This window comes from Vipera berus, assembly GCF_964194415.1.
Source record: "Vipera berus genome assembly, chromosome: Z".
Taxonomy (NCBI): domain Eukaryota; kingdom Metazoa; phylum Chordata; class Lepidosauria; order Squamata; family Viperidae; genus Vipera; species Vipera berus.
The window spans coordinates 68,779,240-68,802,590 of NC_138205.1; the positions used below are offsets into that span (position 1 = coordinate 68,779,240).

Sequence of the window (23,351 nt, forward strand, 5' to 3'; positions counted from 1 at the left end):
AGCTGAACTAAGGAAGACCTTTAATTACATTAGAATTAAGCTACAGAATTGGGGAGTAGAAATTTACTTTAAACCTAGCAGATTATGCTCTAAGTCTAAGCTCTCAAAAATATGTAGGGTGATGAATGAAGTATGAAATGGAATCTGGGAAACAGAAAGGATGTCAGAATACCCTTCTACGAAAACTGCTGACTGTGTCAGTGCCTAATTGATTCGAATCTATACAGCTCTTCACAGCTTACAGCTTCAGCTGAATGTTTGAAATTTCTTGTTGACAAATTAATTCTTTGTGTTCATATTTTCCAAACTGAACCTACCTGGCATAAATAGGTTTTATTTGTTTTCTCTGTATTGTTTGACTATCTTACCTTATTTGCTATTATACCCATTCATATATTCAATATTCAGTAACTATATATATACAGGAGCTACCATTTCCATCTGTTCTGCTCCATTCATTCACCCTCATCTGCACAGGATCCTTAAAAGGAATCGCCATGAAGTGTCATACTCCAATGTTCTTTGAGTACATTCCATATGTTTTTAGATATAAGGTTAAGGCATTTGGGGCTATGCATATTATTCAGTTATATTTATATTATCTTATCACTACCAAAAACAATTTTTTTGTTTTTGTTCCCAGTTGTTTATTGAAATTTTCTGTCATATAATAATGACACTCAACCAGTCTCTAATTATGTTCTTGTAATGCCAACCTCTGCCTTTATTTAATAATTACCAGCTTCACCAATAATCATTTTGTTTCACAAAGTGTACAAAAGTCTAACTTAACATTTGATTTAGCAACAAATTAAGCTATAGTGAATGAAATTTAGGGAGTACAGAGTATCTTTATGTGTTGTGCTAAAACAGAAATATTATGTAACTTTCATAAAGGCATAGCTTATGAAAAAGCATACTCTTTCAGCTAGTTTAGTAGGATCTTGGGCGCTGAAATATCCCTGGAGGAGGGGAGATCTTGAGATAATCCATGTGGTACTCCAGACAGCCACTCCTCATGAATATGAATTAGGTGGGGTTTGTTTTTGGTTTATGAGTTGAGTAGCTGGGAATTGAGGGAGAAACAAGCTGTGTTCACAATCATGAACACTTGACTTAGATTAATTTCTTAATTATTTTGGATTTGCTTTTTAATTGCCTTGGAAATACTAAGACCCTTTACTAAGTGACTCACATTTTTCTTAAAGAAATAATTTTTAAATACAATTTTAAAGTTTGGGAAAAACATTACTTTTTGGATTTTTGGACCAATCCCTAGAATCTCTAGAACTCAAAACTAATCACAAATCACAAGAAAACAAAGCAAACAATGAAGTAGGCAGTGATGAAAAAAAGAAAACACCCTCAAACAACAACCAGGAGACACAGGAAACACTCCCACAGATAGGCACAAATGTCTTAAATGCTTATATACAAATGCTCAAAGCTTGGGGAACAAACAGGGCAAACTAGAAGCAATAATATATGAGGGAGCATATGCCATAACTTTCATAACGGTAACCTGGTGGGACAAAACCCATGAATGGAATGGACTGATAGATGGACACATATTTTTCAAAAGAAACAGGCCTACAAAAAGAGGAGTGGGAGTTGTGTTATATGTAAGAGAACACTACATATCTGCAGAAATGCATATGATCAAATATAAAATCTCTCCAGAATGTATATGGGTCAATATAAAAGAGGGAAAAAAAGTGACATTGCCATAGGTGTATATTGCAGGCCACCCAACCAATCAGAAGAAATAGATGAACTCTTTGCCAACCAGTTAACAAATGGATGCAAGAAGCATACCACAGTAGTAATGGGAGACTTCAACTATCCAGAAACCAACTGGAAGACAAACTCTGCAGTGAGTGGGAGATCAAACAGATTCCTAACCAACCTAGCTGACAACTTTGTCACCCAAAAGGTCGCAGAGGGAACTAGACACAAAGCTATACTGGACTTAATCCTTACAAACAGAGAAGAAGTCATAGAGGGAATCAAAATTACCAGAACCTTGGGTGAAAGTGACCACATCATACTGGAATTTAATATAGTGCAAACACTAGCAATAGAAAACAATCCAACCAAAGTCCTAAACATCAAAAGAGCTGACTTAAACAGATTCAGAAAGAATCTAGTAAAAATCCCATGGATGGAAATCCTAAAGGGGGAAAACAACTCAGGAAGCATGGGAAACCCTGAAAAATGTGATCATAAAAGCCCAGACCACCACAATACCACTGAGAAAGAAAAACAAGAAATCTAAGAAGAAACCAGCATGGCTGCACAAAGATCTCTCTAACAAACTAAAAGACAAAAAGGACAAAAATGGAAATGGAAAGAGGGGCACATAATTAGAGCTGATTATCAACAGACAGCCAGAACATGCAAAGATGAAGTCAGGAAAGCAAAGGTTGAGAACGAACAAAGACTTCCAACAGAAATCAAGGACAATAAAAAAAATTCTTCCAACACATTAACAAGAAAAAAAAATCAAGGAAACTGTAGGGCCACTAAAGAGAGAAGATGGCAGGAAAATTACAGGCAACAGGGAGAAAGCAGAGCTCCTTAACTCATACTTTGTGTCAGTCTTCACAGAAAAAGAAACTATAGCCCAACACACCAAAACCCCCCCACTGCAATAGATATACCAGAAACAAAAAATAAATTAAGCAAGAAAATGGCAAGGGAACACCTATCCAACCTTGATGAATACAATCACTGGGACTTGACAGACTACATTCCAGAGTTCTGAAGGAGCTGGCAGATGTTATCTCAGAATCACTGTACCACATCTTTCATAAATCCTGGAGCACCGGGGAACTACCTGAGGATTGGAAAAGTGCTGATGTGGTCCCATTTTCAAGAAAGGGAAAAAAACGGACCCAGGAAACTACAGACCAATCAGTCTAACATCAATACCTGGGAAGATCCCAGAAAAAATAATCAAAAAATAGATCTGCGAACAACTAGAAACAAACAAAGTCATAACTAGTAGCCAACATGGGTTTGTTAAAAAGAGATCATGCCAAACCAATCTCATCTCATTCTTTGATAAAGTGACTAAGCTAGTAGACAAGCAAAACTCAGTGGATGTAGTATACTTAGATTTCAGTAAGGCATTTGACAAGGTAGACCACAACCTACTCCTTGCTAAACTAGGAAAAGGTGGAATAGACAACATCACCAACAGATGGATCTGTACTGGCTAACAAACCATACTCAACGAGTAGTCCTCAATGGCACTATCCACATGGAGAGAAGTAAGCAGTGCGGTAGCACAAAGCTCTGGTTTAGGCCCAGTACTCTTACATTTAGGTAGAAAAAACCAAAGGTACAAATACAGATTGGGCAAGACCTGCCCTAAAAACAGTAACTGTGAGAGGGACCTTGGAGTCCTAGTGGATGATCCCTTGACTACGAGCCAGCAGTGTGCAGCAGCAGCCAAAAAAGCTAATACAATCCTGGGTTGTATAAACAGACATATAGAATCAACATCATGTGAAGTATTATTACCACTTTATACCACCCTAGTAAGATCACACCTGGAATACTGCAGCCAATTTTGGTCACCTTATCACAAAAAAGATGTAGAGAGTTTTGAAAAAAATCAGAGAAAAGCAGTTAAGATGATCAAAGGCCTGGAGACTAAAACATACAAAGAACTGGACTTGGGTTTGGCTACTCTAAAGAAAAGAAATAGGGGAGACATGATAGCAGTGTTCCACTATTTGAGGGGCTGCCACCGGGCAGAGGGGCCAGGTTGTTCACCAAAACACCAGAGGGAAGGACAAGAACCAATGGTTGGAATCTGATCAAAGAGAGAAGCAACCTGGAACTAAGACGAAACTTCCTGACAGTGAGGACAATCAACCAGTGGAACAGCTTACCCCCCAGAAATTGTGCTCCATCACTGGAGATTTTTAAGAGGAGACTGGATATTCACCTGTCTGAGATGGTTAGGTTCTCCTGCTTGAGCAGGGGGATGAACTAGAAGACCTCCAAGGTCCCTTCCAGATTCTATTCTATTCTATTCTATTCTATTCTATTCTATTCTATTCTATTCTATTCTATTCTATTCTATTCTATTCTATTCTATTCTATTCTATTCTATTCTATTCTATTCTATTCTATTCTTAAACAACAAAAGGAAACAGTGTTAGTTTTTAGAAAATTAAGAATAGATTTAAGGATCCAGATAGACTACAATTTTAAATTAATTACAAGAATGCTTCCCATTGGAAACTATGATTGTTTAGGTTTGTTTTACAGAAAACATGATAGGATGGGGTTTTGACATTTGGACACTAAAGGGAGAGAGAAAATAATAAACAGTTCAATTAATGGAGAAGGAAACAAGTTTAATTAAAATGGAACAAAATACTTTAAGAATGGAATATCTGATTGATATGTGAACAATGGTCTTCAATATTATCTGATATGACAGTGTGTCAATGAAGTCATAGAAAAAGAACAAACTACCGTATTTTAAGGCGTATAAGACGACTTTTTAACCCATTAAAATCTTCTCAAAAGTCAGGGGTCGTCTTATACGCTGGGTGCTGAAACTTTAGGGACAAGGCTGGCTGGAAAACCTGGAGCGGATCTCCCATTTAGTCTGCGCAGGGAAAGCGGGACCATTTGGAGTAGAAGCTGCAGTCTGTGATTTTTTACAGGCTGGGGTCTGGGCGTCTTTCCTTCTAAAGTTGAAGAACAGCTGTAGTCTATCCCAACTTGAAAGGCAGGTGGGGAATGCCGCAGCCAGAGCAGCTGCTTAGCTCTAAGGACACATTTGACTCAGGAACTGGGCGGGCTGGCTGGAAAACCTGGAGCAGATCTCCCATTTGGTCTTTTTTTTTAATCCCATTTATATCCCACCCTTCTCCGAAGACTCAGGGCAGCTTACAATTTAAAGCACAAATCAATGTACTTAGCAATAGCCTTCATTCTATGTATATGCCTACTTATTAGAGCTTTCACACACACACTCCCAACAAGCAGCATTATTACAAAGTCAGCTTATTGCTCCCAACAATCTGGGTCCTCATTTTACCTACCTCGGAAGGATGGAAGGCTGAGTCAACCTTTGAGCCTGGTGGGATGCGAACCTGCACTAATTGCAGGCAGCTGGTGTTACTTAAGGCTCTGTGCAGGGAAAGCTTTAGAGTGAATTAGGAAAAGTGAAAACGTGAATTAGGAAAATAGGAAACGGTTGCTGGAATTGGGTATGTGTAGTTTAACGAAGAGAAGGGTGAGGGGTGACATGATAGCAGTGATTCAATATCTCAGGGGCTGACACAAAGAAGAGGGAGCCAAGCTATTCTCCAAAGCACCTGAAAGCAGGACAAGAAGCAATGGATGGAAACTAGTCAAGGAGAGAAGCAACCCAGAACTAAGGAGAAACTTCCTGACAGTTAGAACAATTAACCAGTGGAACAACCTGCCTCCAGAAGTGGTGAATGCTCCAACACTGGAAGTTTTTAAGAAGAGACTGGACAGCCATTTGTCTGAAATGGTATAGGGTTTCCTGCCTTAGCAGGGGGTTGGACTAGATGACCTCCAAGGTCCCTTCCAACATTATTATTATTATTATTATTATTATTATTATTATTATTATTATTATTATTATTAAGTTTAATCCACTTGCACTGTTTTATGTTTACATGTTTGATGACAAACAGCCTTATGTTTATAAGTGACAGTTTTCCTACTAAGTACCTGCATGTCATAAGCATTTGAATTAAAATTACCATATTAAAATCAAATCTGATGTTTTTTAATTTTTATTTGGTGTGCGTTGGAAGAGGGGTAGTCTTATACAGCGAGTATAGCCCAAACCATATAATTTGACAGGAAATGTAGGGGGTCGTCTTATACGCCCAGTCGTCTTATATGCCGGAAAATACGGTACACCATATCAGTCTGAAATTATTTTGAATATGGATTTAAATGTGACACAAGTAATGAGGATATGGAAAAGTTATATTGGATACATATATAAATGAAACCAGTTAATATTTCATTGCTTAGAGGAGATATACTGAATCAGAAAAGTGATGTGGATAATTTTGGATAGCCATAAAATACAATTTGGCATCAATTGTCTGACACTAAAAGACTGAAAACTGTCAATCATAATTATGAAGAGCAAGCCAGTTTAAAAAAAAAGAAAGCTTATGCCAACAGGAGAAGATAAAAGCCTAGGCAGAAATTTCTATTTTAAGTAGGTCAGCTTTGCATGAAGGACATGTTCGAAATGCAAGTAGGTGCTTGAAAAATTGCTCTCAAAAATTTGGATTGAATTCTTTCCAAAGAAAGGAATGACTGAGCTCCAAAAAAGGAGCTGAATCATACTCAAGGAGATTTTAATCATTGCATACATATGCTGAGTTTCTTTGTAAATCCAACACAGGGTGGTATTTTTTTGTTCATTTAAAATAACATAGTCAGTATGAATTTACAGTTGCTCATACATAGCATGGAAAACAATCTCCAAATATTTAACAGTACTGACTTGCTCTTTTAAATGGTTATTTAATTGCCAGACATGTGCCATAGGGCACTTAGCAAAAACAATGACCTTGGTTTTAGAGTAATTAATTTGTAGCTGTTATTTTTAGAGTGATTAGCCAGTATACTGTATAAAGCACCCGATTCAGGACAATTATGTTGGAGAAAGCAGCATGACATTATCTGTATACAGAAAAACAGAAATGTATTTCCCAGTTTTGGCAGATGAAGTCATGCCCTATTCAGTTTGTCTATAAGAGTTAATTTCTTTTGTGCAGTGTCACTCTTTTATCTGGGAGGTTTTATATAACTTATCCATAACAAAAAAATAATCAGCTGAAGGAGAGTTCAATTTCTCCCATAGTTTGGATCTAAAGATGAAATCAAAAGCACATCTAAATGCTGTGTAGAGTGATATGTGAGCTCTGGAGGAGTAATTTTTAACTAGATGTTGGAGAATTAAAGCATGGTTAGGTGGCTTTCTCTGAAGCCTGCCTAATTGTCAGCCAAAATATTCTCAATTACAATCCATTAGCTTGTTATTCAAAAGTCTAGCATACAGTTTGTTAACTACACTTAGAAGGTTGATGGGACAGTAATTGGTGGAATGGCTCTTTTTGTGGAATGGCTTTGTTCTGCCTAATATCTTCTATGTGTTTCTTCCTCTACAACATTTATTTTATTCTCTTCCCATTCATAATTTTCACCAGGTTCGGACAAGCCTATAATTTCCAGGAAATTTCAACCCCTGTTGTCTCTCAGTTAGAGAAGATATCCAATGTGATGTAGTGATGAAGATGCTGCTTCATATCCAGTCTCAGGCATAGAAACTCACTGGATAATTTTGGAACAGTTATTCTCTCTCAGGCCATCACAGTGTTTTTAATAGGGAAAATAGGAAGAGTGAGTGAAGTCCTTAAAAATGATTGCTTTTTAAAAAAATAAAATGAATATACCAAACATTAAAAGTGAGCCTTTTCTTTCTATAGAAGAAAAGATCATTCTATGCCAGCAAGAATAATCTTGCCTCTTTTTTCTCTTTCTTATTTCTTTCTTGTCCGTCGCTTACCTCTCCTTGCCAGATGGGATTGACAGTGTTACACATAATCTTGGATCTTTTTTCCTGTCCATGGTGTGGAAGAGCTGGGAAGATGCTATGCTTTCCAGGCTGGATTGAAATTTTAAGGTAAGGATCCGGATTGAAGAACATGCCTTTCTTCAAACCAAAAGCTTGGAAATCTGCAAAATGTTAGATATCCATATTAGCATTATTTCTACATTCTGTTTAACTATTAGTCTTACTTATCATTTGAAAATTTAAATTTTGTATTAAATTAAATAAATATGGGTGTTTAGTGACACAATTGGGATTGGCAACTCAGTCATTTTAAGTGAAGCGATCACTAAGTTAAACCATGGCTGTGCTTATGATTTTATTTCAGTTTTCCTTTGCTATATAGATCTGCAAAGGTTATAAATCTGAGGATTGGTTATACAGTTACTTTTTCATCTTTATTGTAACTGCAAACAATTGCTAACTGAAGACATAATCAGAACAGAACAGAGTGGAGTGGAGTGGAGTGGAGTAGAGTAGAGTAGGATAGAGTAGAATATAATATTGTATTGGCCAAGTGTTATTAGACACAAGGAATTTGTCTCCAGTGCATAAGCTCTCACTGTACATACAAACGGCATATAATCATAAGATACCAATAAGAGAAGGCAGTAGAAAAGATGAGAAGGATAATAGCAATATAGCCTTATTAAATGGGGAAATATCCTTAGACATAAGACAGTGCTGTAGGAATTATCTCTTAAGCAGAGTGATAGCATGAGGGGAAAAATTATCTTTGTATCTACTTGTTTTAATATGCAATGCCCTATAGCAGCATCCTGAAGGGAGGAGATGAAACATTTTATGTCCAGGATGTGAGGGGTCTGTAGATATTTTGTCAGCCCTCTTTCTGACTCATGCAATATAGAACTCTTCAATGGAAGGCAGGCTGGTTGAAATTGTTCTTTTCTGCAGTCCTAACTATCCATTGAAGTCTGTATCTGTCCAATTACAGGTCCTTTATCTGTCCTGTCTACCAAACCAGACAGTGATAGAAGAACAAATGACAGACTCAATAATTTATTGCTCTGAGATGTAACCAAATAAAAGCACATTAAAAATATGGTAGCATTCACAATATATTCAATTGTGGCAAAAGGTTTGATGAAAATAGATGGGGGCAAAGATGCTTCAAACACTAAAAGAATAAAAAAGAATGTGCCCACCAAGGATGAAGCCACATAAAAAAAGAGAAAGACATTTATGTTCAGTGATACAAATCCAGAACAAAAAATATTTTGAGAAACTGAATCCTGAAGAATCTAGAAAAGATCTCTCATGGCTTCCAGCATCGCTTCTAGAAAGAAGACAGGAATGAAAAATGCAGCTTCCTTTCTCTATCCTGAGGCTCTCGACTGGCCAAACTTCATTATGGCTAATAGAAAAATGTAAATAGGAGAATGAACATGGGCCACATTGGATATTCATGATGGAAATAAAATCCTGATAACTGAAGTTGCCAGATAATTCTGCTATATATAGATTGAAACATTTGTATAACAAATATACAAAGAAGAGTAGTTTTGTCCACTTTTGAAATGCATTTCTTGGGTTCATATGAATCAAAGAGGATGAAGACATCTGTTAAAATTCTCTAAGAATATTTTTCAACTCAATCTATTGATGAAGATTATTATAGTATACATCATTTCTGGCTGTTTATACATCATAGACCTCTGCACAAGTGTATTCAAGATGGACAGTGATTAATATTTATAAATATAATATTTATAATGTTAATATGTAAGGTATAGGTCTAAATATATATTGTATATAGCATGTTTAAATGTATGTTATGTATGTTTACACTTTGAGAGCAAGCAACTAAACTTCATTTTTAATGTGTGTCATTGTGCCCACAATAAAAAATGACAATAAAGGTTATGTAAGTGCTATATGTCAATCTGTTTCAAAATGACAGCCAAATTTTAAAAACAAATGAGAACATAAGAAATGGATGAATTTTTTTACACTCATTTAAAAACTAGCATGAATTGCACATTTCATAACACAGATCAATTTTTGGAGGTGAATTTATTAAAATGATTTAGTTAGAGAAACAATAATAATTTCACACACACACACACACACACACGTATGTATGTGTGTATATATATTTGGAGATAGAGCAAATTAATGTTTTCTAATATAATTGTATATATCAGAACAGGGACAGTGGCATAATTAAGGAAAATAACTTTTAAAAAAACCACAAACAAAAACGCCTGAGACTACAACCCCCACTATTTCTAGCCAGCATTATCTATTGCAGATGACAAGAATTGTTGCTTAACATACAGGATGATTCCAAATGGATGAAGTTGGGCTTTATATTAACTAATTAACTTGTATGAAGTTATGGGAGCTAATTCTAAAGAATAATATACAATAATTAACTATAATATATATATAAGATGATTGTCATAGCAAACACTATTTTACAACAACCCAAGAGACAGCTCTACACATGGGCATCACCAGACGGTCAACACAGAAATCAAATTGACTATGTGCTCCTCAACCAAAGATGGAGAAGCTCTATACAGTCAGTGAAAACAAGACCAGGAGCTGACTGTGGCTCAGACCATGAGCTTCTCATTGCAAAGTTTAGGCTTAAATGGAAGAAAGTAGGAAAAGCACTAGGCCACTCAGGTATGAATTAAATCATATCCCTTTGAACATACAGTAGAGGTGACAAATAGATTTAAGGAACTAGATCTGATAGACAGAGTGCCTGAAGAACTATGGATGGAGGTTCGCAACATTGTACAAGAGGTAGCAACCAAAACCATTAAAAAAAAAAGAAATGCAAGAAAGCAAAATGGCTGTCTGAGGAAGCTTTGCAAATAGCTGAGAAAAGGAAGGAAGCAAAAGGCAAGGGAGAAAAAGAAAGATACACCCAATTGAATGCAGAATTCCAGAGAATAGCTAGAAGAGATAAGAATGCCTTCTTAAATGAACAGTGCAAAGAAGCAGAAGAAAACAACAGAGATCTCTTCAAGGAAATTGGAGACATGAAAGGAACGTTTCATGCATGATAAAGGACCAAAATGGCAGGGACCGAACAGAGGCAGAAGAGATTAAGAAGAGGTGGCAAAATTACACAGAAGAACTATACAAGAATGAGCTTAACGTCCCTGATAATCACAATGAGGTGGTCACTGACCTCGAGCCAGACATCCTAGAATGTGAAGTGAAGTGAGCCTTAGGAAAGCTGAGCAACAACAAAGCTAGTGGAGGAGACAGTATTCCAGCTGAGCTATTCAAAATCTTAAAAGACGATGCAGTAAAAGTGCTACACTCAATTTGCCAGCAAATTTGGAAAATTCAACAGTGGCCACAGAATTGGAAAAGATCAGTTTACATTCCAATTCCAAAGAAACGCAGTGCCAAAGAATATTCAAACTATCACACTATTGCATTCATTTCACATGCTAGTAAAGTTATGCTTAAAATCCTACAAGCTAGACTCCAGTAGTATGTGGATTGAGAACTACCAGAAGTACAGGCAGGATTTTGAAGAGGCAGAGGAACTAGAGATCAAATTGCCAACATATGCTGGATCATGGAGAAAGCTAGGGAATTCCAGAAAAAACATCAATTCTGCTTCATTGACTATGCTAAAGCCTTTGATTGTGTGGATTACAGCAAACTGTGGCAAGTTCTTAAAGAGATGGGAGTACCACACCATCTTATTCCAAGAAGATGCAGCAATTTCTTATTAAGAAGGCCAGGAAATACTCTGGCTTCCCTGAAAGGCAGCTTATCCACCATCATTTTTTTCCTCTACAAAAGCTCGACCAGAAATGAGACCTCACTAGATAGATAAAAAAATTAAGGAAAGAGAGGATGTGTTTCTTAGCAGACAATATCTGATGAAATGGAAAGCAGAAAAATCACAGTTTTAGAGCAATCTCCCAAAGAGATTTACTGTGGAGTTAAAAAAAAGGGGGAAGAGCTATCTGCAATACAAATATATTAAATAATGAGTCCTACTTTAAAAGTTACAGAAAATCCAAGTGAACATATTTTAATATGACAAGACTTTTCATGAGCAATAAATGTTTCATCTAATAAAGTAATTTTCTTACTATTAATTAAAATTTATTATTTATTATAATAATTCTTTTCTACTCTTCCAAATCTTTTAAAGCCACTATTGTGTGGGTCCTAATTAGTTAAAAAGGAATGTTTTTCAACAATTTAAATCTACCATAATGCTTTACCTAGCGACATCTGAAAGAATGGGATACATTTTACAATTTGCTCATTTTTATTACCTATAAGCACATTTGTTTAGTATTTAGTATTTGATAGTTTCTACGACATTAATAAATGAATTAATATTAGAGGAAGGAGACACAATAAGAAGATTGGTACAATAAAGAATAAATTAAATATCTAAATTATGGTTCAGGAGGTTGAATAGCAAGAACAGATACTGCTGAATGCTGAAAAAGCATTGGTAGTGACATGATTTTAAAATCTAGTATGCACTAACTATGCCTCTTCCTTTTTCCTTAAAAGACTTACTTATTAACAAACCTGAAAAAGATGCCCAAATTCACATAACCGCCATGTAAAATTGAACAATGCTTACCTTACTAATCTTGATGAGAAATATTAAAATATTTCCACCTCTTTAATATATAACTGAAATATCACCAGGACCCAAGTTTAATTTATTGTCCACCTTCCGTACAAAACTACATTTGCATCTTGAAGAACTTTCATTTTATTTTAGTAAACACTTGTGTTACAGTGTAAACTAATCATTCTGCAGGGTGTCCAAAAGATATCTATTCAAAGTGCTCTCTTCTTCATAGACAGGTGGCAACAAAAGAGAAGGGATTTTTCTCTTGGAATACTGTATTCAGATTAGACCAGACTTGTTGAGCTTTAAGTGGCATGACAAAAAAGAATTCACTGGAACTTATAATAAGATAATGCAGTCTTCTTGTTTTTAAATGTTAGAGAAAAACATACCTGAAAGGGAGAAACTGATCAGCCTTCTGCTTCCATGCCCCTGGCCTGAATCTTCACTGGTGATATTTTTAAAAATCTGTAATGAAGAAAAAAAGTATCAAAAACATCAATACTTTTTCTAGAGTAACATTGGGTAACAATTTAATCCAAGAAACACAGTCAAGGAGAAATCAATGATAAACATTCATTAAGCAACTATTGATTAAAACACTTCTGATAAATCCATGCTTTCCATGTAAAGAAGAAATAGTGGCCTCAGGGGAATTTCATCCCATAGATGTTTGGAAGGCAAAGTAAAGGATTACTGTAGTTTTATGAGTGGAGAAGAAACTTTCTCTTATCTTTGCAAATTACAAATATATATTATAATAAAATAGATGATTGTCATTCAGGTTAGGATTACTAGGTTTGAGAACAGTGGTACGACTTTTAGAAATGAAATATAATCTCCTGTATGTCCAACAAAATACCGAATTCATGTATTTCTCCATAAAGACTAAAATGAGGGTTACTGCACCCAGTTACACATCCTGAGTATTTTTTCTTATTTTTTTGTGCATAAAGCACTAGATGTACACAATTCTAGCTGTCCAGCTTCTGATGATCTGAACAGGAAAGCTGTGGTAATTGCAATGAAAGCATATCACCAGCCCAAGATGTCATCAATTGAAAGGTAACTTTAAGGGGGAAAAAGAAAGCCATCCAGTTGTCAAATTAGCAATCTAATGGTACATTACCTATTAAGATAGTGTGCCAGATTTCACTGGATTTGCTTTGCTTGACTCAATTTATATCACATGTTGCTATTATTTGTTCTCAACAGACCTGCTTGTATAGGCATTTTTGTGTGGGTTTTTTCCCCAACCATCCAATAAAGTGCAAATGAAGGCCATCAAAATCAATACTGAAAAAAAGTTTCCATGTGGGATTTCTTCAATGCTAAAAAATTTATAAAATAATGAGGCCCCAGCAGTACCTTTTCCAACTGACACATTTTACTTAAAGGAATAAAGGAATAAGCTGCAGCTCACAAAAGCTTCTGCCTTTTAATAACACTCAGAAAAAATGCTACCAGATTCGTTCTGATTTTTTTTTGCCACCACAGTCTAAGAATGTTATGCTCTTATAATGTTTATAAAATCTCATTACCTATTTTGGCCAAATTTTTTACTCCAAGCCATCATTTACAATGATATCCACTCAAAGTAGGTACCAAGTTGGACCGTGTTCTACGGTAACCAAGTATTTCCTCATATTCTTTGCAAGGCCAATGACAATTATTACTAGTATAGGTTTTGTGACCAGAGAATTTCAGCAGGCGGCAGCATTTCTCTGACATTAAGCCGGGTCAGGGCTTCTAGGACTATCAGCTTGTCCTGAGAAATTGGAGGTGGGAGGGAGGAATCATGGAAAAGGACAGTGGCAACCAGGGCTTTTTTTTCTCATAGAGCGCTCAGAACGGAGTTCCGGCACCTTTTTTGGATGGAACCTTGTAGGGTAGGCAAGGCAGGTTGTATGACATGTGTGAGTTCCGGCACCTTTTTCTTTTACAAAAAAAAGCACTGGTGGTAACACTTTCTTTATGCTGGTAAAAAAACCCTCTATGAACATGAATACAAGGAACTAGCCTCAACTCAAGTTGGTAATCAAAGTGCAAGTGATTTATCTAGATTTTAAGTAAAAGAAAAACAGCTTTGGATGGTATTTTAAAATATAACAAATAAAGAGATATTTTTTGTAGAGTAGTTCTGCATTAATAACCTGACAGAAATATTGTTCCATGTTGGGAAAGGAAGACAACACACTTTGTTTTACTTGGTTTGAAGTCAAAGTAAGATTTTCAAACTAATAATACCCAGAATTCTCTTTCATTAATCTTATGTCTTTATTAATACATATATTATGTTGTATGTTTATTAATATCTATATTACATGTGAGGATTTGTTTACATTTATTCTTTATAGTTACATTGTTTCTGCTTTTATTATTTCAACCTATTTACAAATGAAATTTTCTTTTGCTAGGGCAGTTATTTCATTTGTAAAGAGGGTGAACTTTTTAGAGACCGAGTGTCCAAACTGCAACCCAAACCCCACTTATTTATCGTTGGGTGCCAGATGGGCGTGGTCCACTGGGTGGGTGTGGCCAGCATGGGCATGGCCTAATGGGTAGACGTGGCCAGCTCCAGGTCTCTGGAGCTCGCATCCATGGCCTCACGGTGATTTGGGGGCATGCAAGTGGACTGATCCACGCTCTGGAGGCCTGGAAAATGCTTCTGCTGCCTGGATCCAGGGCTGCAGAGCAATTTTTTGCATCCCCCACAGCTGATCTGGGTGGCAGAAGCATTTTCCAGGCCTCTGGAACCCAGATCCGGCTGCTGGGGTGCCGCTAAAATCGCTCTGGAGGCTTACCTGGACTCATGCTGGTAGCTGCCTCCACCATCCACCTCGGATCTGCCTAGCAGCTCTTGCAGCTGCTCCCTGACTCTCAGTGCAGAGAGAAGGAGAGTGAGAGTGCAGGCACACATGGAAAGGCAGAGGGGAGCAGCCTGGTCCCACCTCCCTCCAGGGCGATGGCATGCGTACCCACAGGGATGGCTCCATGTGCCGCCTGTGACATGCATGCCATAGGTTTGCCACCACAGTGCTAGGACATCTGACTGATGTACATTCCGAGAATGTGAAATTTGCAATTCTGAAAATAACTTAAACTTTCACTCTTCTAACTATCTGTAGGAATTTTCCAGCAGGCTGTTAGAAAGATTGATGCATTATTTATGAGATTAAGGCATAGATCCATTCTGTAGCAATCTTACCATCAGTTATAAATCTATTTTGTACTTCTAAATGCAATCTGTGTTATAGCTGACATTTATAGCAGATAAATCTTAGGAACATGATTGTTGCCTTATTTAGCACCATTCAGACTAAGTACAGGGGAGGGCATAACTCCAAGAGAAAATAATTACAGCACTAAATACTAACATGGTAAATTTCTGCAATGTTATTTTTCTACATCTTGATATTCAATTGTAACTTTTCTGTATTTTCTGCTCTTCCACCCTCACCATTCTTAGCTTCCCTTATATCAGTCATGTCAAGCTCGCAACGTCACATGACGTCACAAGAAGTATCGGGACTGTTTTGCCATTACTGGCAATGGGGTGGGCATGGCTTCTGGATGATGCATCTGGCCCACAGGCCAGCAGTTTGACACCCTGCCTTATATGCTTTGCTCCCTTGAAAAAAATTCACAAACTTTATGACTGGTGCTTCTTCCTGGATTATTTTTAGAGGCATTATATAACTGTTTTCCTAGAACTATTTTATTTAATGCTCATGTTAAACAGCTGTTCCAGCAAAAAGAATATTGCTGAGGTAGGGTTGAGAAGGAAGTTCTCAATTAAATATGAAGAAAACAAAAAATCATAGGATTCTATTATTTATTGATCATGGTTTTGTTATTTTATCTCTCAAGCTAGACTAAGCTTTCTGTGCTCTGCTTTTCTTTCTATGGATGTATATTTTTTCATGGAAATTCACATATCTTCAGTTGATTCTGAATGAGGATCTACATATATATCAAACAAACCAAATGAAATCAAAAGATCAGTTTTATTTATATCTATGTACATATAAACACACACACACACACACACACCAGACAACCCATTGCCTGTTGCATCATCATTCATTTCTTTCATTATTTCAGAGATCTACAGTATATTTATTTAAACAGATCAATAGATCATGAGTGGACAAAAAGGTATGGGAGTGGGAATGATTTCCAACTTCCTGCCAGCTTCCCCTTCACTTTTCTTGTGGGAAGCCTGCATGGAGAAAGTGGGGAAAATGGCAGTGAAGGTCTCACATTGCTTGGTTAAGTCTGCCCCCAAACATACTCACAACACCATTGTGCACCTTTCCTTATTTAAAAATAATTTTATATTTATTTTATATATAAAATACCAAGAAAAATAGCAATAAGAAATTAAGGGAAGGAAAAAGGGAGGAAGAAAAAGTGAGGTACAAAGGGAAACAGAAAAAATAGGCATTGACTTCCAACTCTTTTTAGCACAGTACAAGATAAAAACAGTCGAGCCCAGCGTCAACTTTTTGCTTTTACATATTAACATATAAGTAGCCATTTCCATAACAACCTATCTAATTGAAAAAACCAAAGTAAAAGTTTCATTTTTTTATCACAAGCACAAAATCCAGAAGTTATCCAAGCAAAAAATGAACTTAAATATATTCTCCTGTTTGAATAAAGTGATCTTCCTACTCAGCCTTCCATCCTTCCGAGGTAGGTAAAATGAGGACCCAGATTGTTGGGGGCAATTAAGCTGACTTTGTAATAATGCCGCTTGGGGTGTGTGTGAAAGCCCTAATAAGCAGGCATATACATAGAATGAAGGCTACTGCTAAGCTTGTAAGCCGCCCTGAGTCTTCGGAGAAGGGCGGGATATAAATGGAATTAAAATAAAATAAAAAATAAATAATCTTTATGTCCCCTTCATGGATTACTGCCTTGTCATGGCGAAGGGGCTTGTGTAATTCAATGAAGCTATGAGCTATGCCGTGCAGGGCCACCCAAGACGGAAACGTCATAGCAGATAGTTCTGACAAAACGTGATCCACTGGAGAAGGAAATGGCAACCCACTCCAGTATCTTTGCCATGAAAACCCTATGGACAATACCAAAAGGCAAAACGATATGACACTGGAAGATGAGCCCCTCAGGTCGGAAGGCATCCAATATGCTACTGGGGAAGAGCAGAGGGCTAGTACTAGTAGTGCCAGAAAGAATGAAGCGACTGGGCCAAAGCCGAAAGGATGCTCAGCTGTGGTTGTGTCTGGTGGTGAAAGGAAAGTCCGATGCTGTAAAGATTTTTTCTCCATAGGAACCTGGAATGTAAGATCCATGAATCAAGGCAAGCTGGACGTGGTCAAACAAGAGATGACAAGACTGTACATCGACATCTTAGGAATCAGCGAACTAAAATGGACAGGAATGGGTGAATTTAATTCAGATGACCATCAGGTATACTACTGCGGGCAAGAATCCCTCAGAAGAAATGGAGTAGCCTTCATAGTCAATAAAAGAGTAGGAAAAGCAATACTGGGATACAATCCCCCAAATACAGAATGATCTCTGTTCAAATCCAAGGCAAACCATTCAATATCACAGTAGTCCAAGTCTATGCCCCAACCACCAGTGCTGAAGAGGATGAAATAGACCGGTTCTATGAAGCCCTACAGCACTTTATAGAACTAACACCAAAAAATGATGTCCTTATCATCATGGGGGATTGGAATGCTAAAGTAGGAAGCCAAAAGATAACCGGAATAACAGGCAAGTTTGGCCTTGGAGTGCAAAATGAAGCAGAGCACAGGCTGATAGACTTTTGTCAAGAGAATACGATGGTCATAGCAAACACTCTTTTCCAACAACCCAAGAGACGGCTCTACAAATGGACATCACCAGACGGTCAACACAGAAATCAGATTGACTATGTGCTCTGCAGCCAAAGATGGAGAAGCTCTATACAGTCAGTAAAAACAAGACCAGGAGCTGACTATGGCTCAGACCATGTGCTTCTCATTGCAAAGTTTAGGCTTACACTGAAGAAAGTAGGGAAAAGCACTAGGCCACTCAGGTATGAACTAAATCATATCCCTGTTGAACATACAGTAGAGGTGACAAATAGATTTAAGGAATTAGATCTGATAGACAGAGTGCCTGAAGAACTATGGACAGAGGTTCACAACATTGTACAACAGGTAGCAACCAAAACCATCCCAAAGAAAAATAAATGCAAGAAAGCAAAATGGCTGTCTGAGGAAGCTTTGCAAATAGCTGAGGAAAGGAGGGAAGCGAAAGGCAAGGGAGAAGAAGAAAGATACGCCCAACTGAATGCAGAATTCCAGAGAATAGCTAGAAGAGATAAGAATGCCTTCTTAAATGAACAGTGCAAAGAAATAGAAGAAAACAATAGAATAGGGAGGACCAGAGATCTTTTCAAGAAAATTGGAGAGATGAAGGGAACGTTTCATGCAAAAATGGACATGATAAAGGACCAAAATGGCAGGGACCTAACAGAGGCAGAACAGATTAAGAAGAGGTGGCAAAAATACACAAAAGAACTACACAAGAATGAGCTTAACGTCCCTGATAACCACGATGAGGTGGTCACTGACCTTGAGCTAGACATCCTAGAAAGTGAAGTGAAGTGGGCCTTAGAAAAACTGAGCAACAACAAAGCTAGTGGAGGTGACAGTATTCCAGCTGAGCTATTCAAAATCTTAAAAGATGAAGCAGTAAAAGTGCTACATTCAATTTGCCAGCAAATTTGGAAAACTCAACAGTGGCCACAGGATTGAAAAAGATCAATTTACATTTTAATTCCAAAGAAAGGCTGTGCCAAGGAATGTTCAAACTATCGCACCATTGCCCTCATTTCACATGCTAGTAAAGTTATGCTTCAAATCCTACAAGCTAGACTCCAGCAGTGTCTCTTAGTTCAAGTGATTCAGAGTGGCTCGGTGCTCTCTGACTGGCCTTTCCAGGTTGGCCCACCCCAGAGTCAGTTTGTTCAGCAGAGGTAGCACAGTGGCTGTAGCCATCAGGTTGCCTTTGTCCATCAGGGGACCCATGTTGCATATCCGGGTTCCCTTCCTCTACAGCCAACTCCTTGTTGCTTGGGCTGTGTGAGCCTTCAGAGTCTATGCATGGGCCAGCTTGGCTGCTGGTTTGTGGACCTTGATAAGGACTTATGACGAAGTCCTCACTTTGTGGCTGTTTTGGGAAATGCTTCCTAAGTTGATCGATGTGGCACCAGACAACTCGCCCGCCCTCCAGCCCCACTTCATAAGAGAGGGGGCCTGATGTTTTATTAATTATTCCAGGCACACACAATTTCCCATGGCCATAGTTCCATCGCCCACTTGCAGCCCCCTTGGGGGTTTGGGGTGCAAAGCTTCTGCTGCCACCCTATCTGGATGCAACCTGTCCAGTTTCATGATCAGTCGCCTCCCCCAGCGCAGCTCTACTGGGCTTTTCCCTGTAGCTGTGCAGGGCGTGGAATGCTGGCAAAGTAAAAAATCTGCCAATCTGTGATGCCAGTCCCCAGTCACTATACGCTTTAGTGAGTCTTTTGTGGTCCGGACCATGTGTTCAGCTTGACCATTAGAAGAAGGGTGAAACAGGGCTGACATTGTGTGCCTGATTAGGTTTGCTCTCAGAAATGCCTGAAATTCTGCCGCTGTAAATTGGGCACCATTGTCAGATACTATGACATCTGGCAGCCCATGTGTGGCAAAGAGTTTCCTAAGCACCTGGATGGTCCTAGCAGTAGTCATGTTAGCAACTGGAATTACTTCAAGCTATTTAGAGTGGCTGTCGACCACTATAAGGAAGAACTGTCCCTGAAAGGGCCCAGCAAAGTCTATGTGAATTCTACATCAGTGAGTGTGTCTCCTCCCACCTGTGAACTGGAGCATGCAGCATTTCAGGCCTTGATTGTTGGCATGTGTAACATCCATGCACCTGGGCTTCAATGGCCTTGTCTAATCCTGGCCACCATAAGTAGCTTCTAGCTAAAGCTTTCATACGAACAATACCCAGATGACCTTCATGCAGTGATTGTAAGACCCTGTCTCTTAGTGAGGTGGGGACTATGATCCTGTTCCCCCATAGGATGCAACCCTTGTGAGTGGATAGCTTGTGTCTTCTAGTAAAATAACTCTAAAATTCAGGGCCTGGGCTTTTATCCAGCCACCCTGTGTGCACCCAAGAAAGCACTCTACTTAGTGTCTTATCAGCTGCTGTTTCTGCAGCTATGTCCCCAGCGTGGAGGGGCAAGTCCTGAATGGACAATATGCGGGCCGCTGGGGCCAGATCTGGTTCGATTTGTGGCAGTGGAAGCCTACTCAGGCCATCTGCATGGCCCATTTCTTTGCCGGGTTTGTGAATCAGCTTAAACATGTATGCTGATAAAAAATTAGACCATCTCAGCATTCTAGGGGATAATACATGGGGTGTCTGTTTGTCTGTGGTAAATAACCCCAGTAGCGGTTTGTGGTCTGTGAAGACTGTGAAGTCCCTGCCATATAAGTAGTCATGGAATTTTTTAACTCCAGCTACCATGGCCAATGCCTCTTTGTCAATTTGAGCGTAGTTACGCTCAGCAGAGGACAGTGTCCTTGAATAAAATGCAATGGGAACTTGGGTTCCATCTTTCTCTAAGTGACTCAAGAATGCACCCACCCTGTATGGGGATGCATCACATGCTAAGCAGACTGGTTTAGACTCCCTGAAATGAGTGATAGTGGAACTGACCGACAGAAGTGCCTTCAGGTCCTGAAAACTTTTTTCATGAATGCTGGTCTACTTCCAAGAAGCTTTTTTATCTAAGAGCCTGTGAAACGGCTCTGCCACTGCGGCCTTGTTAGGAAGGAATGCGTGGTAGAAGTTGAGGAGGCCCAAGAATGCTTGCAGCTCTCCTTGTGTTTTAGGGCTAGGTGCCATCTGAATGGCCTTCACTTTGGACTCAGCTCAATGCGAAACCCCAAAAATTCAGTTGAGGGAACCCCGATACTGCATTTGCTCTTTTTTAGTTTGAGGCCTGCTTCATGCAGCCTCTGCAGGATGGCTCTGAGCCTCCTTGCTAGCACCTCTGTTGATTCTCCAGCAATAAGCACGTTGTCAAAACAGCCTTCATGACCCATACTATGAGGCACCTTCATGCAACCTCCCCAATACTTGCCAAACCTCTCATGCTTCCCATGCACACTCCCCAATCCTTGCTGTACTTCTTGCATAGTCTGTTGCTCCCTTCCATATCAAGCAGCAGTCAGTTATCATCCCGTTGGCCTTGAACTTACAACTTCCTGCCAACTTCTCCACTGATTCTGTTTATAGGAGATTTGCAGGGATAAAGTCAATGGGGAAGACAGTAGGAAAGGTTGCAAAATGCTCTCCCTCTAATGCCCTTCCCTCAGTTGCCACACTGGCCATTTGCTCCCCCCTATACCTCTCCAACTCATGCCGCACATGATCACATCCTCCCCAACCTGTGCCACACCCCACACACCCTCTTGCGCTCTTCAAAAAATAAGAAGCCACCAGGGAGCACTGGCAATGACAATCATAGCAGTGGTGTGGCATGGTAGCAGAACAGTGCTGAAGCAGCCACAACTTTTCCAAATTTCAGTCCCATTGCATTAAGGATCTGAATAGATTTTTGGATGCATTCTGTAAGTTAACCCATTTGAGGTATCTTATTCAGAAGTTGCTCTATGATGCATCATTTTGCCCAATTAAAGTTTATAAACAAACAGATAAAAGAATTGTAGTGTTATGTAGACACATACAATTTTACTAAGGCATAAGGAATAAATAAAGGAGTACAGTATAAGAATTTTATCCCTTTAGGAAAATATGTCAAATTATGCTCATGCTGTAAGATTTCTAAAGTAGATTGGTATATAATTAAATGGGACTGTCATGGTTCCGATAGATAGAACCAAATACGGTAAATCAGAACTCCAAGGCTAGAAGCTTCCTCAAAGAACATGTTTATTGGATACAAAATATTGGCACAGTCAAAAGTGAAACCAAGTCTGAAATTCCCTCCAAACTAAGAATAGTTTGGCAGACTTTCTAACAATTGGTCCAACCGTCTAACATAACTGATAGAATCACCTTGGTTCCCATGGGACACAGAATTGTTTAGACTAGCAAAGATACTGTGCACCCCCTCTCATTCAGGTGGCAACCGAGAATGAACAAGATGTCTGCAGCCAGGTTCATTGTAGAGTTGACAGGGACATCACATGGTATTTTTGGTATTTTTTAACTTAAAAATCAGCAACCCTATTATAATGATTTTTTAAAAACTCTTCAGTGATTCTCCAAGGCACTTTGTACTGTTCTTGTAGAGAGTAAGGAATGACAGTTCTGTGCAATTAATTGCCAGAGGAAAATTTCAATCCTGCCCTTAAATTGATTTGTACTGAAGCTGATACACACAATAAAAAACACTTATGTGGATAGAGAGATTTGCTTTATTCAATAATATGTATAAGAATTATAATGGATTTTTGTTAAAGAAATAACCAAAATTTGTGTATTTTTATTTCATTTGCATTTAAATTTACATGCAGTACACACCTATTTTATTTCCACAATCTAACCACATAAGGCAGGTAGGGTTAAGAGAGACTGTGAGATTTATCCATGGAACCTCAGAAATAAGCTTGGATTCAGTGGGATGTATGCCCACGGCATCTATGTGAAAACCAAGGAACTCAGTGGAGTTCACTCCTATCTGGCATTTGTCCCTCTTAAGCTTCAGCCTTGCTTCGTGGAAACGCTGAAGGACGGCTTTGAGCTATTCTGCAAATATTTCTAATGACTCCCCAGTTATGAGAACATCATTGAAATAAGGGCACACACCTGGGATATTTTTATGTGTGCACTCCATCACGCTTTGCAAAAGACCTGGGGCCACACTGACCTCAAACTGCAGACGACGAACTCTGAATGTTCGCCTGTGGGTTACTATAGATCATGCCAGACAAATCTTATTGCATTCTTTGACCAAGTGACAAAATTAGTGGACCTGTTCCTCCCCATCCAGACCCGAACCGCCTCTAGGCAATGGGACATCACATCGAGGGCATCACTGGGGTGGTTTGGGGTGGAGATGAAAAGCTGGGTATCATCAGT

At 38.6% G+C, this 23,351-nt stretch overlaps 1 protein-coding gene across 1 annotated transcript in view; it reads right to left on the reverse strand.

Moving 5' to 3' along the window:
* HECW1 (HECT, C2 and WW domain containing E3 ubiquitin protein ligase 1) overlaps positions 1-23,351 on the reverse strand; it is a gene marked incomplete at its 5' end in the record, with an annotated part of 165,350 nt that overhangs the window by 101,096 nt on the left and 40,903 nt on the right. Inside the window, 2 exons of the mRNA XM_081346221.1 lie at positions 7,589-7,758; positions 12,620-12,695. Of these exons, the coding sequence (XP_081202347.1) occupies positions 7,589-7,758; positions 12,620-12,695 (246 nt within the window). The remainder of the gene's footprint in view (positions 1-7,588; positions 7,759-12,619; positions 12,696-23,351) is intronic.